At 48.4% G+C, this 15,000-nt stretch overlaps 1 protein-coding gene across 1 annotated transcript in view; it reads left to right on the top strand.

The window, feature by feature from the left end:
- The window catches only part of grin2ba (glutamate receptor, ionotropic, N-methyl D-aspartate 2B-a), a gene marked incomplete at its 3' end in the record, with an annotated part of 142,045 nt that overhangs the window by 57,720 nt on the left and 69,325 nt on the right, over positions 1-15,000 (top strand). Inside the window, exons 2-3 of the mRNA XM_083649399.1 lie at positions 1,059-1,202; positions 2,474-2,744. Coding sequence (XP_083505525.1) covers positions 1,059-1,202; positions 2,474-2,744 — 415 coding nt within the window. The remainder of the gene's footprint in view (positions 1-1,058; positions 1,203-2,473; positions 2,745-15,000) is intronic.

Here is a 15,000-nt window from a genome sequence, read left to right as displayed (position 1 = left end):
ATAGAACTGCAGACTCTTGTCTAGACGAGCGTGCCACACCTCCTCCCCCTCTGCTTCTGTCCAGCTCAATATTCCATTTCAGCCCTGGTGGCAAGGCGAGGCGTGGATATTGCTATGTGTGTGTTGTGTTGTTTATTGGGCTGTCTGTCTGTGACTGGACTGCTGTTTTGTTCCAAGGCACTGAGACTACCTGTGCTATTCTGTAAAGCTGTGGTCCAGGTTCAGTATGATCACATTTAGATTCCCCACGGGAGTCACATGAAAGTGACTCCCGTCTTAGCCCTCGTTCACACAGGACGCCGAACGTAAGCAGAACTGAAACTTGAAGCAGCACAAGCTGAACGTACGTCTTACTGTTCACACAAGACGCCTTCTCTTTTCCTCTCAGCGCCTACTCTCACGCCTCGAACCTCACGGCTTCACGGCTTCAGCGTCACGCTTGGAAATTCGGCGTCAGTCCTGAGTGATCGCTTCAGCGTGGCGTGAGCGTGGCTTCGGCACGGCGTCAACGCGGCACGCGCGCGGGTGGTGTGAACGGCTCCGCCTGTTAACAAGGACGCCGAAATGAAACTTGTGGGTTCAGCGTAGGTACAGCTTCGGTTGAGCGTTGCTTCGGCGTCCTGTGTGCCACTTCTACTTTGTACAAAATGCTTTTTTTTTTAAAGAAGTGTGTATTATTGTATAATATCTGGTACTGTGCAAGCTTTGAAATTGCATTGGTATAACACAGCTGAAATAACCGCAAATTATTGGACATTCACTTTGAGTCCATGGAATTTGCTCCCGCCACCCCTGTGTGCGAGCACATTAAAGGAGTCATCAAGACAACAAATAAAAGTCATGACCACTGGTATGATTAGGAGACACTCGTGTCCCCTCGCCCCTCTCTCCTCTGTGAGTGAGAGCAACTAAATGAACGCTCGCACCAATAACGCTACATAGCGTCCCTGTTGCTCGTCTGTGTGTCACAGTACAGTAAGCCAGCTAAATTAAAGATCAGGACAATATTGTTACGTAAGCGTTAACGTTCTGCTCCTCTGTGCTCCTGTCCTTTTCAGGATGACGACTCCATGTTCTTTCAGTTCGGCCCGTCCATTGAGCAGCAGGCTTCCGTCATGCTCAACATCTTGGAGGAATACGACTGGTACATCTTCTCCATCGTCACCACGTACTACCCCGGTTACCAGGACTTCGTCACCAAGGTAACCTCGCGCAGCGGAGGCCACATGCACAGTTCCACAGTGGAAGGACCATTCCATCCATTCAAGTTCTGTGGCACTTGTACAGTAGTTCTCCTGAATTGATAACTGTGTTAATTAAATCAATGGTTATGAATGAATGACCAGTTTGCTAAGATTTAAAGGATGGGTTTACCGATGGGGAATATGAATATATATTAATTCTTAAAAAATCTTAAATTTCGAATCCGTTGAAATTTTTGAAATTGCTTGTTCACAGCCAGAGAAAAACCTGGCCCAATTTTTTTTTTTTTTTTTTTTCTCTGGCTGTGAACAAGCAATTTCAAAAATTTCAACGGATTCGAAATTTAAGATTTTTTAAGAATTAATATATATTCATATTCCCCATCGGTAAACCCATCCTTTAAGAGAGGCAAAGTGACCGCCTACTTCCTGCTTCGGGCACTGTACCAGAGATTTTTATCCGCCATTTATTTTCCCATAGACATTTCGTAAAATGCTCATAAAAAGTTTTACTTGGTCAAACCAAACAGTTCAGCTATATTTAGAATCGGGAGAGACCATAGAACATTTCACTTGGACCGAAACTTAAAAAAACAACATAGAAAAAATATTTTCTTTAAACCCGCATTTTTCTTTTACGTTTTGGTCCGAGTTAAATGTTATGCGATCTCTCCTGTTTCTAAATATATCTTAAATGTTTGGTTTGAACAAATAAAACTATTTTTATAAGCATTTTATGAAGTGTCTATGGGAAAATAAATGGCGGATGAAAATCTCTCTGGTACAGTGCTGAAGCAGGAAGTGACGTTCCACTTTGGCTCTCTATGTGGACGCCGGCATTGCCCTGTCTAAACACACTAGCAAGCCCAGTCATGAGGATTGACTTCTCCCACCATTATACAACATATACTTCTGTAAAAATGGTGGACTGTAAATGACACGGTAAAATGAGAAAACACTCTCCACTGTCCGATGCAAATGTGTCAATAAATGACGGAGTAGAATTATGTACGCATACTTCCCAATATTTCACTGGAGGATTTTTGCTGGCATGGAGGAAACAATGTCAGAAATGGTGTTTTGACCATGCGACGCAAAAACGCTCCTTTGAAACCAATATGAAAGAGAGTCTTTTATGTGTGGTGCCAGCACTAAACAAGTATATTCAATCTTAGTTGAAACTGTATACTACCAGTACTAATCGTCTACAGTATATCCTACTATATTCTACTATAGGAACTGATGACTGTCTTCTTCTCTCTCCCACCCAGATCCGTAGCACCATTGAGAACAGCTTTGTGGGCTGGGAACTGGAGGATGTTTTGCTGCTTGACATGACTGCGGATGATGGCGACTTGAAGATCCAGAACCAGCTGAAGAAACTCCAGAGCCCAGTCATCCTTCTCTACTGCACAAAAGAGGAGGCCAACACCATCTTCGAGGTGGCCCACTCTGTTGGGATCACCGGCTATGGCTACACATGGATCGTGCCCTCGCTGATCGCTGGAGACGCTGATCTGGTGCCTGCAGAGTTCCCCACAGGTAGGAGGAATCAGAAAGAGGATCAAGATTGGGAATTTCATCTAGATTGGATCCCATTTTGATCAGTGGAGATAGAAGATGTTTTAATGTCCCGATGGAGCTCAAAACCATATTTTAACCCTTTGTGAGTACAGTAATAACATTACAGTACATGCAACATTTGGTGGATGTTGTCCCCAGAGTGTGTTATTCTCCGTATAGCTGACCCCAATTGGAATTAAACCCTTAAAGCAGTGATACTCAACTGGCGGCATTTTTTTTTTTTTTTTTTTTTTTTTTGCAATTCCATCGTGGGCCACACAGGGGGCGCCCGCGGGCCGCATGTGGCCCGATGGAATTGCAAAAAAAAATTTTTTTACAGTGCACCTGAACATGCAACATGCAAGATACCCGCTGAATAAGTGTCCACATTTTCATGTCATTCTGGTCAATACTCCACTTCTGTCATAGCATTTCAATCTGGAATATGGAATATCTTTCAATAATCTAAGCTTTAGCTGCTAAATTGTCAAATACTGCCGTCTGCTTGCTACCCAGGCACTTATGTATGTACTAACTTAACCTAACTAACTATCTATCCGGTGTGCACAACATTGTCAGACTAAACTCCGGCTGACACCCCAAAAACCTACAATCCGCTACAGAAAAATGTATATTGTTTGTTTATTAACTGGCCCCTGGCCTTCTATCATTTCACGAAAGTGGCCCCCGGGCAAAGCAAGTTGAGTATCCCTGCCTTAAAGGAACAACTCACCCTAAAATAAAAGCAATCCTCTGTTTTGGTGTGAGTTTTGGCGATATCAACCTGCCTTCTCTCCAATACAATGGAATTGGATGGCTTGTGGTGTTCAAAGCGTATAAAGAAAGTTGTAAAAACTCCACAGCAATGTCTCTTTCCAGACATGATGACCCGCTTACTCAAGATTGTGAACAGTTCCATGTACAACAGGAACTATTTTCTTTTGACAAAGAAAATGCATGAACTGCTGTGGTGTTTGAAGCAACGTGCCAAGCACACCTATTTATAGTATTCCCATGATGCGCATGCATTTCCTACAGTAGCAATTACGGTGCTACAATACACACGGCTCATTGGCTGTTTTTGTCATTTAATTGTAATCACCTGTTGATTGAATACAATCACTTGTTATTGTCCTACCAAGATGGTTGTGTTATGATGTAACAGAATATTATCCAAGTTTGGTGGGTTGGGCCAGACGTACATTTTGTAGAAAGGCCAGCTCCCAGTGGGAATACACCGCTGGTGATGTTGCCACCATCAAGCCAGTAAAACTGATGGAACTTTCCACCGCCGCAGTCTCTTTTAGCCAGCGTTTGGTGAGCAAACCAAACAGCAGGTAGCAGATTTGCACCAGACGTATGAGCCTGATAATTTGTTGGTGTTTGGCTTGTTGATTTACGGGGGAAGGAGAGATATTACACCGCCTGTCCTCAGCAGTTTCTGGGAAATGGTTGCCGGGCGGAACCCGAGATCGTTGCGGCGTTCAAACACCGTAACTCAAACTTTTTACCTCCGATCTATTATTGGCATCCAAGGATGATTTACTCTAAATGGTGGATGGGGGGGGGGGGGGGGGGGGTAGGACTGTGTGTGTGTGTGTGTGTGTGTGTGTGTGTGTGTGTGTGTGTGTGTGTGTGTGTGTGTGTGTGTGTGTGTGTGTGTGTGTGTGTGCGTGCGTGCGTGCGTGTGTGTGTGCGTGTGTGCGTGCGTGCGTGTGCGTGTGTGCTTTGTGTCTCTGTGTGTACTGTCTGTGTATATGTTTGTGAAATGTGTCATTCATGCTACATTCATTTGCACAAGAAAGTTATTGGTGTGTGTAATCAAATGGGCGGTGTGTGCTTGTGTCCATTATGTCTATGCACACTGATTGCAACTGTGTTTGTTTTTGTGTGTATTTTGCATACACCCTCCTCCGCATGAAGGTTCCACTCTATAAAGTTTGATATATTACCGTATCAGTTATGTAAATCACCATCTCTTCGCTCTTGATTTACGTTGCCACGCGGATAATCGTGACCAGTTAATGTATTGCCTGGATGATTACAAAGTGGACTTGGCAGAGTGGCTGTGTTGAGGGGCACACAACACTCCTTAGGTTCCTTTTGAAATCCCATGGGATCAATCACATGGTGACAGATAGCAGAGGCTAATCACATTCACTTATATATTTATTTAGTGTATATATGACACATAGGATGGGACAGAATGTATATCAATATACATGGCTCTCAAATGGTAGATATGGACTGCAGTAAATGAGCTATGCATGATATAATACAAATACACACATGTGCATATACTGTATACCACAAGTCACTCATACATGCATTACTGGATAAGACTGAGGAGATATATATATAGCAGGATATTTGAGTGAGTAAATTTTGGACACTGCCAATATGATAGAGCCGAGGATACAATCTTGCTTTACCGCTTCAGGGGCGGCAGTCTGTAAAGCCTGCAGTGAAAGCTGCCTTAATGAGCTGCTAACCCACCTCAAAGAACTTTATTACTGTGGGCTTCAACTGAGAGATTCTCTGTCCCGTTTTGGATGGAATCCAGTTTCAGCAGCTTTTCAATTTCTTATTATTTAATTTTTTTCTGGATTTTTGGCATAAGAATGATCAAATTTAAATATGCACATTCTAGCTGGGATATGGGGAATTGACTCATTGTATCTACAAAAGCAACATAATAACTTAATTTTCTGACATTTCCCCAGCTTTGTAGGCATTAGGCATTTGGCTGGAGGGTTTACCCGTAGAGTTTTAACTCATCTCGGAGTTTCGACCTCAAAGTCAGGTAACCCACAGGCAGCCTTTAGCGGCGGTCGAGCACAGCGCGGCTCGCTAACAGAGCGACCGTGGTGCGCCATGTGACGGTGTGTGTGCGCTCGGGGTGAGTGCATCGGCCCAGGGTTCAGCGCAGGGTGCACGCTAGCTGCTGGGGCTAATTTGCTTCCCAGGCACACTTCATACTTTGCACCATGTGTGATGAAGAGCCTCCAATTCTCCTGGGTAATTCCACTGATGCCTTCCTTAAGTGGCGCTCTGGGGAACTATCTCTCCTCCTCCGCTCTACCTTCCCCTTCCCCTTCCCCCATGCTCTCTCTCTCTCTCTCTCTCTCTCGGTCCCGTGCCTCTCCGTGTTTTCTGTCTCACTGTTTCTGCCTGCTGTGACTCTCTCCCTCTCTCCACCCCTCTCTCTCTCCCTCTCTCCACCCCTCTATCTCTCTCTCTCTCCCTCTCTCCACCCCTCTATCTCTCTCTCTTTCCCTCTCTCCACCCCTCTCTCTCTCCCTCTCTCCACCCCTCTATCTCTCTCTCTTTCCCTCTCTCCACCCCTCTCTCTCTCTCTCCCTCTCTCCACCCCTCTCTCTCTGTCTCTCTCTCCCTCTCTCCACCCCTCTCTCTCTCTCTCCCTCTCTCCACCCCTCTCTCCACCCCTCTCTCTCTCCCTCTCTCCACCCCTCTCTCTCTCTCTCTTTCCCTCTCTCCACCCCTCTCTCTCTCTCTCCCTCTCTCCACCCCTCTCTCCACCCCTCTCTCTCTCCCTCTCTCCACCCCTCTCTCTCTCTCTTTCCCTCTCTCCACCCCTCTCTCTCTCTCTTTCCCTCTCTCCACCCCTCTCTCTCTCTCTCTCTTTCCCTCTCTCCACCCCTCTCTCTCTCCCTCTCTCCACCCCTCTCTCTCTCTCTTTCCCTCTCTCCACCCCTCTCTCTCTCTCTCTTTCCCTCTCTCCACCCTCTCTCTCTCTCTCTTTCCCTCTCTCCACCCCTCTCTCTCTCCCTCTCTCCACCCCTCTCTCTCTCTCTCTCTTTCCCTCTCTGCACCCCTCTCTCTCTCCCTCTCTCCACCCCTCTCTCTCTGTCTCTCTCCACCCCTCTCTCTCTCTTTCCCTCTCTGCACCCCTCTCTCCCTCTCTCCACCCCTCTCTCTCTCTGTCTCTCTCTCCCTCTCTCCACCCCTCGTTCTCTGTGCTCTCACTGTGCGTCTGTCTGTGCCGCTTCCCTCTACTCGTTCTGTGTCCCTATTCTCCCTCTGTCTCGCTCTCTCTCTCTCTCTCTCTCTCTCTCTCTCTTACCAACAGCCTCTCTGTCTCTATTCGTCCCAGTCATAGTTACACACTATTGACGCACAGACTCTGCTAACGTAACCGCCCAATCTGACATCACTGGCAATGATAAGCTGTTCCCAAAAATACCCAACGATGATGTAGTTCTGCTGTTAGGTCCTCCAATCAGTTGCTTGTGTGAGGTGACTCTGTTACTCTGTGAGCTTGTCTGGTTATGCCTTAATTTGTGTGTGTGTGTGTGTGTGTGTGTGTGTGTGTGTGTGTGTGTGTGTGTGTGTGTGTGTGTGTGTGACAGCCTATGCAAGTTTAGCCAGTTGACAGGATTTACAGCCGCCCCCTGCTGCACAGCGATAACTTTACCAAATGACACGTCTGTGTTGTGACATTTAGACGCGTCCTGAGAGATGTGTGACTACAAAGACATCAGACGACCCCTTCCTCCACGAGAGCATGCACACCAACAAGCAGGAGAAACTCACACACACACACACACACACACACACACACACACACACACACACACACACACACACTGACACAGCACACACGCCAACAAGCAGGAGAAACGCACACACACACACACACACACACACACACACACACACACACACACAGACACAGCACACACGCCAACAAGCAGGAGAAACGCACACACACACACACACACACACACACACACACACACACACACACACACACACACACACACTCTGACACAGCAGGGGGAAGAAAAGAAGGGAAAAGTGACTGAGTGTGTAAAAAGCAAGGAGCGTTGGGAGTGAGTGAGTGAGCGAGCGAGTGAGTGAGTGACTGAGTGAATGAGTGAGCGAGCGAGCGAGTTAGTGAGTGAGTGAGTGAGTGAGCGAGTGAGTGAGTGAGTGAGTGAGTGAGTGAGTGAATGAGTGAGCGAGCGAGCGAGTGAGTGAGTTGAGGACGTGTCAACAGTGTGTGACATTAGATGTGGTCCTGGAGGGCCGGAGCTGTCAGCGGCATCGCCGAGGCCCCACGAGGCAGGCAGGTTGCCGGGCCGCCTGTCTATTTCTGCCCACTGTCAGATAGCCACAGACAGACAGACAGACAGACAGACAGACAGACAGACAGACAGACAGACAGACAGGCAGAGAGACTGACTGACTGACTGACAGACAGACGGACAGACAGACAGACAGACAGACAGGCAGGCAGACAGACAGGCAGACAGACAGACAGACAGACAGACAGACAGACAGACAGAGATGTACAGAGGGAGGGACAGGCAGATCAAAAGTCAGGCAGAGGCTCAGATAGACAGAACACTTGTAATGGAGGCAGCGCTGCCATCAGGGAGGACTGTGTGACCCAGAGGGGCCCAAACACAAAGATCAATTATTGGCCATTTTCAAAGGGCACCAGTGGGCGAAAGGTTAGAGGAGAGAGCTTGTGTTAGAGAGGGCTTGTGTTAGAGGAGAGAGGGCTTGTGTTAGAGGAGAGAGGAGAGAGGGCTTGTGTTAGAGGAGAGAGCTTGTGTTAGAGGAGAGAGCTTGTGTTAGAGGAGAGAGCTTGTGTTAGAGAGGGCTTGTGTTAGGGGAGAGAGGGCTTGTGTTAGAGGAGAGAGCTTGTGTTAGAGAGGGCTTGTGTTAGAGAGGGCTTGTGTTAGAGGAGGGGGCTTGTGTTAGAGAGGGCTTGTGTTAGAGGAGAGAGGGCTTGTGTTAGAGGAGAGAGCTTGTGTTAGAGGAGAGAGCTTGTGTTAGAGGAGAGAGCTTGTGTTAGAGAGGGCTTGTGTTAGAGGAGAGAGGGCTTGTGTTAGAGGAGAGAGCTTGTGTTAGAGAGGGCTTGTGTTAGAGGAGAGGGCTTGTGTTAGAGAGGGCTTGTGTTAGAGGAGAGAGGGCTTGTGTTAGAGGAGAGAGGGCTTGTGTTAGAGGAGAGAGCTTGTGTTAGAGAGGGCTTGTGTTAGAGGAGAGAGGGCTTGTGTTAGAGAGGGCTTGTGTTAGAGGAGAGAGGGCTTGTGTTAGAGAGGGCTTGTGTTAGAGGAGAGGGCTTGTGTTAGAGAGGGCTTGTGTTAGAGGAGAGAGGGCTTGTGTTAGAGAGGGCTTGTGTTAGAGAGGGCTTGTGTTAGAGGAGAGAGGGCTTGTGTTAGAGGAGAGAGCTTATGTTAGAGAGGGCTTGTGTTAGAGGAGAGAGGGCTTGTGTTAGAGAGGGCTTGTGTTAGAGGAGAGAGGGCTTGTGTTAGAGGAGAGAGCTTGTGTTAGAGAGGGCTTGTGTTAGAGGAGAGGGCTTGTGTTAGAGGAGAGAGGGCTTGTGTTAGAGGAGAGAGCTTGTGTTAGAGGAGAGAGGGCTTGTGTTAGAGAGGGCTTGTGTTAGAGGAGAGAGGGCTTGTGTTAGAGGAGAGGGCTTGTGTTAGAGGAGAGAGCTTGTGTTAGAGGAGAGAGTGCTTGTGTTAGAGGAGAGAGCTTGTGTTAGAGGAGAGAGGGCTTGTGTTAGAGGAGAGAGGAGAGAGGGCTTGTGTTAGAGAGAGAGGGCTTGTGTTAGAGGAGAGAGTGCTTGTGTTAGAGGAGAGAGCTTGTGTTAGAGGAGAGAGGGCTTGTGTTAGAGGAGAGAGGAGAGAGGGCTTGTGTTAGAGAGAGAGGGCTTGTGTTAGAGGAGAGAGGGCTTGTGTTAGAGGAGAGAGGGCTTGTGTTAGAGGAGAGAGGAGAGAGGGCTTGTGTTAGAGGAGAGAGGGCTTGTGTTAGAGGAGAGAGGAGAGAGGGCTTGTGTTAGAGGAGAGAGGAGAGAGGGCTTGTGTTAGAGGAGAGAGGGCTTGTGTTACAGAGGGCTTGTGTTAGAGGAGAGAGGGCTTGTGTTAGAGGAGAGAGGAGAGAGGGCTTGTGTTAGAGGAGAGAGGGCTTGTGTTAGAGGAGAGAGGGCTTGTGTTAGAGGAGAGAGCTTGTGTTAGAGAGGGCTTGTGTTAGAGGAGAGAGGGCTTGTGTTAGAGGAGAGAGGAGAGAGGGCTTGTGTTAGAGGAGAGGGCTTGTGTTAGAGAGGGCTTGTGTTAGAGGAGAGAGGGCTTGTGTTAGAGGAGAGAGGAGAGAGGGCTTGTGTTGGAGGAGAGGGCTTGTGTTAGAGGAGAGAGGAGAGAGGGCTTGTGTTAGAGGAGAGAGGGCTTGTGTTAGAGGAGAGAGGGCTTGTGTGAGGAGAGAGCTTGTGTTAGAGAGGGCTTGTGTTAGAGGAGAGAGGGCTTGTGTTAGAGGAGAGGGCTTGTGTTAGAGAGGGCTTGTGTTAGAGGAGAGAGTGCTTGTGTTAGAGGAGAGAGGGCTTGTGTTAGAGGAGAGAGCTTGTGTTAGAGAGGGCTTGTGTTAGAGGAGAGAGGGCTTGTGTTAGAGGAGAGGGCTTGTGTTAGAGAGGGCTTGTGTTAGAGGAGAGAGTGCTTGTGTTAGAGGAGAGAGGGCTTGTGTTAGAGGAGAGAGGAGAGAGGGCTTGTGTTAGAGGAGAGGGCTTGTGTTAGAGGAGAGGGCTTGTGTTAGAGAGGGCTTGTGTTAGAGGAGAGGGCTTGTGTTAGAGAGGGCTTGTGTTAGAGGAGAGAGGGCTTGTGTTAGAGGAGAGAGCTTGTGTTAGAGAGGGCTTGTGTTAGAGGAGAGGGCTTGTGTTAGAGGAGAGAGGGCTTGTGTTAGAGGAGAGAGCTTGTGTTAGAGGAGAGAGGGCTTGTGTTAGAGAGGGCTTGTGTTAGAGCAGAGGGCTTGTGTTAGAGGAGAGGGCTTGTGTTAGAGAGGGCTTGTGTTAGAGGAGAGAGGGCTTGTGTTAGAGAGGGCTTGTGTTAGAGCAGAGGGCTTGTGTTAGAGGAGAGGGCTTGTGTTAGAGAGGGCTTGTGTTAGAGGAGAGAGGGCTTGTGTTAGAGAGGGCTTGTGTTAGAGGAGAGGGCTTGTGTTAGAGGAGAGGGCTTGTGTTAGAGAGGGCTTGTGTTAGAGGAGAGAGGGCTTGTGTTAGAGGAGAGAGCTTGTGTTAGAGAGGGCTTGTGTTAGAGGAGAGGGCTTGTGTTAGAGGAGAGAGGGCTTGTGTTAGAGGAGAGAGGGCTTGTGTTAGAGGAGAGAGTGCTTGTGTTAGAGGAGAGAGCTTGTGTTAGAGGAGAGAGGGCTTGTGTTAGAGGAGAGAGGAGAGAGGGCTTGTGTTAGAGAGAGAGGGCTTGTGTTAGAGGAGAGAGGGCTTGTGTTAGAGGAGAGAGGGCTTGTGTTAGAGGAGAGAGGAGAGAGGGCTTGTGTTAGAGGAGAGAGGGCTTGTGTTAGAGGAGAGAGGAGAGAGGGCTTGTGTTAGAGGAGAGAGGGCTTGTGTTACAGAGGGCTTGTGTTAGAGGAGAGAGGGCTTGTGTTAGAGGAGAGAGGAGAGAGGGCTTGTGTTAGAGGAGAGAGGGCTTGTGTTAGAGGAGAGAGGGCTTGTGTTAGAGGAGAGAGGGCTTGTGTTACAGAGGGCTTGTGTTAGAGGAGAGAGGGCTTGTGTTAGAGGAGAGAGGAGAGAGGGCTTGTGTTAGAGGAGAGAGGGCTTGTGTTAGAGGAGAGAGCTTGTGTTAGAGAGGGCTTGTGTTAGAGGAGAGAGGAGAGAGGGCTTGTGTTAGAGGAGAGAGGGCTTGTGTTAGAGGAGAGATGGCTTGTGTTAGAGGAGAGAGGGCTTGTGTTAGAGGAGAGAGCTTGTGTTAGAGAGGGCTTGTGTTAGAGGAGAGAGGGCTTGTGTTAGAGGAGAGAGGAGAGAGGGCTTGTGTTAGAGAGGGCTTGTGTTAGAGGAGAGAGGGCTTGTGTTAGAGGAGAGAGGAGAGAGGGCTTGTGTTGGAGGAGAGGGCTTGTGTTAGAGGAGAGAGGAGAGAGGGCTTGTGTTAGAGGAGAGAGGGCTTGTGTTAGAGGAGAGAGGGCTTGTGTTAGAGGAGAGAGCTTGTGTTAGAGAGGGCTTGTGTTAGAGGAGAGAGGGCTTGTGTTAGAGGAGAGGGCTTGTGTTAGAGAGGGCTTGTGTTAGAGGAGAGAGGGCTTGTGTTAGAGGAGAGAGGAGAGAGGGCTTGTGTTAGAGGAGAGAGGGCTTGTGTTAGAGGAGAGAGGGCTTGTGTTAGAGGAGAGAGGGCTTGTGTTAGAGGAGAGAGGAGAGAGGGCTTGTGTTAGAGGAGAGGGCTTGTGTTAGAGAGGGCTTGTGTTAGAGGAGAGAGGGCTTGTGTTAGAGGAGAGAGCTTGTGTTAGAGAGGGCTTGTGTTAGAGGAGAGGGCTTGTGTTAGAGGAGAGAGGGCTTGTGTTAGAGGAGAGAGCTTGTGTTAGAGGAGAGAGGGCTTGTGTTAGAGAGGGCTTGTGTTACAGCAGAGGGCTTGTGTTAGAGGAGAGGGCTTGTGTTAGAGAGGGCTTGTGTTAGAGGAGAGAGGGCTTGTGTTAGAGAGGGCTTGTGTTAGAGGAGAGGGCTTGTGTTAGAGAGGGCTTGTGTTAGAGGAGAGAGGGCTTGTGTTAGAGGAGAGAGCTTGTGTTAGAGAGGGCTTGTGTTAGAGGAGAGGGCTTGTGTTAGAGGAGAGAGGGCTTGTGTTAGAGGAGAGAGGGCTTGTGTTAGAGGAGAGAGCTTGTGTTAGAGAGGGCTTGTGTTAGAGGAGAGAGCTTGTGTTAGAGGAGAGAGCTTGTGTTAGAGAGGGCTTGTGTTAGAGAGGGCTTGTGTTAGAGAGGGCTTGTGTTAGAGGAGAGAGCTTGTGTTAGAGGAGAGAGCTTGTGTTAGAGGAGAGAACTTGTGTTAGAGGAGAGAGCTTGTGTTAGAGAGGGCTTGTGTTAGAGAGGGCTTGTGTTAGAGAGGGCTTGTGTTAGTGAGGGCTTGTGTTAGAGGAGAGAGCTTGTGTTAGAGGAGAGAGCTTGTGTTAGAGCAGAGGGCTTGTGTTAGAGGAGAGAGCTTGTGTTAGAGGAGAGAGCTTGTGTTAGAGAGGGCTTGTGTTAGAGAGGGCTTGTGTTAGAGAGGGCTTGTGTTAGAGGAGAGAGCTTGTGTTAGAGGAGAGAGCTTGTGTTAGAGGAGAGAGGAGAGGGCTTGTGTTAGAGGAGAGAGCTTGTGTTAGAGGAGAGAGCTTGTGTTAGAGGAGAGAGCTTGTGTTAGAGAGGGCTTGTGTTAGAGAGGGCTTGTGTTAGAGAGGGCTTGTGTTAGAGGAGAGAGCTTGTGTTACAGGAGAGAGCTTGTGTTAGAGGAGAGAGCTTGTGTTAGAGTGTTAGAGGAGAGAGCTTGTGTTAGAGGAGAGAGGAGAGGGCTTGTGTTAGAGCAGAGGGCTTGTGTTAGAGGAGAGGGCTTGTGAGCAGAATGTTGCCAGTTTGAGTCACTCGGCAAGCTGGAAAAATCAGGTTGGGAAAGCAAATGAGCAACACTGCCTCTTAAAGTAACAACTGCCGGGCATCCGGGTAGTGTAGCGGTAGATTCCCTGCCTACCAACACGAGGGTTGCAGGTTCGCACCCCCATGTTACCTCCGGCTTGGTCGGGCATCCATACAGGCACGATTGGCTGGTGTCTGTCTGCGGGTGAGAAGCCGGATTGGGGGTACTGGTCGCTGCACTAGCGCCTCCTCTGGTCGAGCTCCCACTGTCAGGTCAAAAGAAGCGGCTAGCAACTGCGCATGTGTTGGAGGAAGCATGGTGCTAGTCTTGGCTCTCCCCAGATCGGCAGAGGGCAGAGCAGTGACCAGGGCAGCAGGGGGGGAAATTGGCCAAGTACAATTGGGGAGAAAATGGGGGGGGAATTACTTTTTTTTTTTTTTTTTTTTTACAACTGCCACTGAGGCTGAGGATGTTTATTTAGCAAATGTGGAAAAAAATGGAAATGTATATGAATATATTAATAACTAGTGATTGTCCAAATAAAGGCTAATGTGAATTTTCTCTATCAGTAACTAAGTACATTTTCTCAAGTTTTCAAAATTTTGATGGTTTATTGACTTCTAATAGGGAGAATGGCACCTCTATCACTACAACTCTGCGCCCTGAGCGCCTGTTTCCTGCAGCATGTAACTCTGGGCCTCGTCCTGGACCATGTCAAGTCGCCTGGAACTTTTTACTCCATTTCCTACGCAGCTTCTTCAGATTAAAAGTTTCCCGCTGACAAACTAACGAGACACTTTTATTGTCAAGTACATACGTATAGGAAGTGAAACATCTTCATCGCTTGCTACTGTAGGTCATGATTTCTGGAAAGAAACATTGCTGTTGACTTTTTCAAATAAAATAAAACATTTGGGGGGGCATTTTGAGCACCACAACCCGAGTGCCATCCAGTTCCATTGTATTCGAGGGAAGACAGACATCTTTACGGCCGATATCTCCAAAGCTGCTGCAGCTAGCAGCTACCAGGTGTAGTTTGGCCAAAAGAAAATCGATCCTACATGAAACTGCTCAAAACAAGGTCTCCTCTACTGTGTATATCTAGGTCCGATGTCGCCAAAAGTCGGCAACTCACAAGAAAACAATCTAGATTGATAAATAGCACTACGGGTCGGAGGGAAAATGTGTATTTTTGGTTTTGGGGTGAACTGTCCCTTTAAAATACCCATGGAGGATGGAGCATGTACTCGCCGACAGCCAGTGGAATGGTAATGAGTGTGACAGAGGGATGGAAGGATGGAGGGAGGGAGGGAGGGAGGAGAGGAAAGAGATACTGGCAAACAGTTGAATGGGCTGCTGACGGATGGTTGGAAGGGCAGAGAGACTGACGCAGACAGACAGAAGGACGGACAGACAAGCAGGCGTACAGACCAGCAGATGGAGACAGACAGTGCTCGGGAGACAGAGACACAGATTGACGAACAGAGCAAGGTGATGGACGCTTCGAGACAGTCGGAGTGAAAGGGAGCGCGATTCATCTGCCGTCGTCTGAGCCGTCACGTCGTGTGTGCGCTGTCTCTTGGCGTGTGTTCAGAACATGTCCACTCACTATACCCTAACCCAATTAGCCCTGTCTGTCTCTGTCTCTGTCTCTGTCTCCTCTATCCATTTCTCTCTGTCCTCCTTCTCCTCTCTCTGTCTCTACACTCCTCTCTCTCTCTCTCTCACACACACATACACACACACACACGCACACACACACACACACGCACACACACACACACACACACACACACACACACACACACACACACACACACACACACACACACACACACACGCTTTTTTATTCCCAACTCCTTCTCTACTCCTCTATTTTTATTCAAACCTTGCCTTCCCTGT

The sequence above is a fragment of the Poromitra crassiceps genome (assembly GCF_964638095.1).
Source record: "Poromitra crassiceps genome assembly, chromosome: 13".
In the NCBI taxonomy this organism is placed as follows: Eukaryota; Metazoa; Chordata; class Actinopteri; order Beryciformes; family Melamphaidae; genus Poromitra; species Poromitra crassiceps.
Note: the sequence above shows the minus strand (reverse complement) of the source record. Positions and strands in the feature narration are given on the sequence as shown.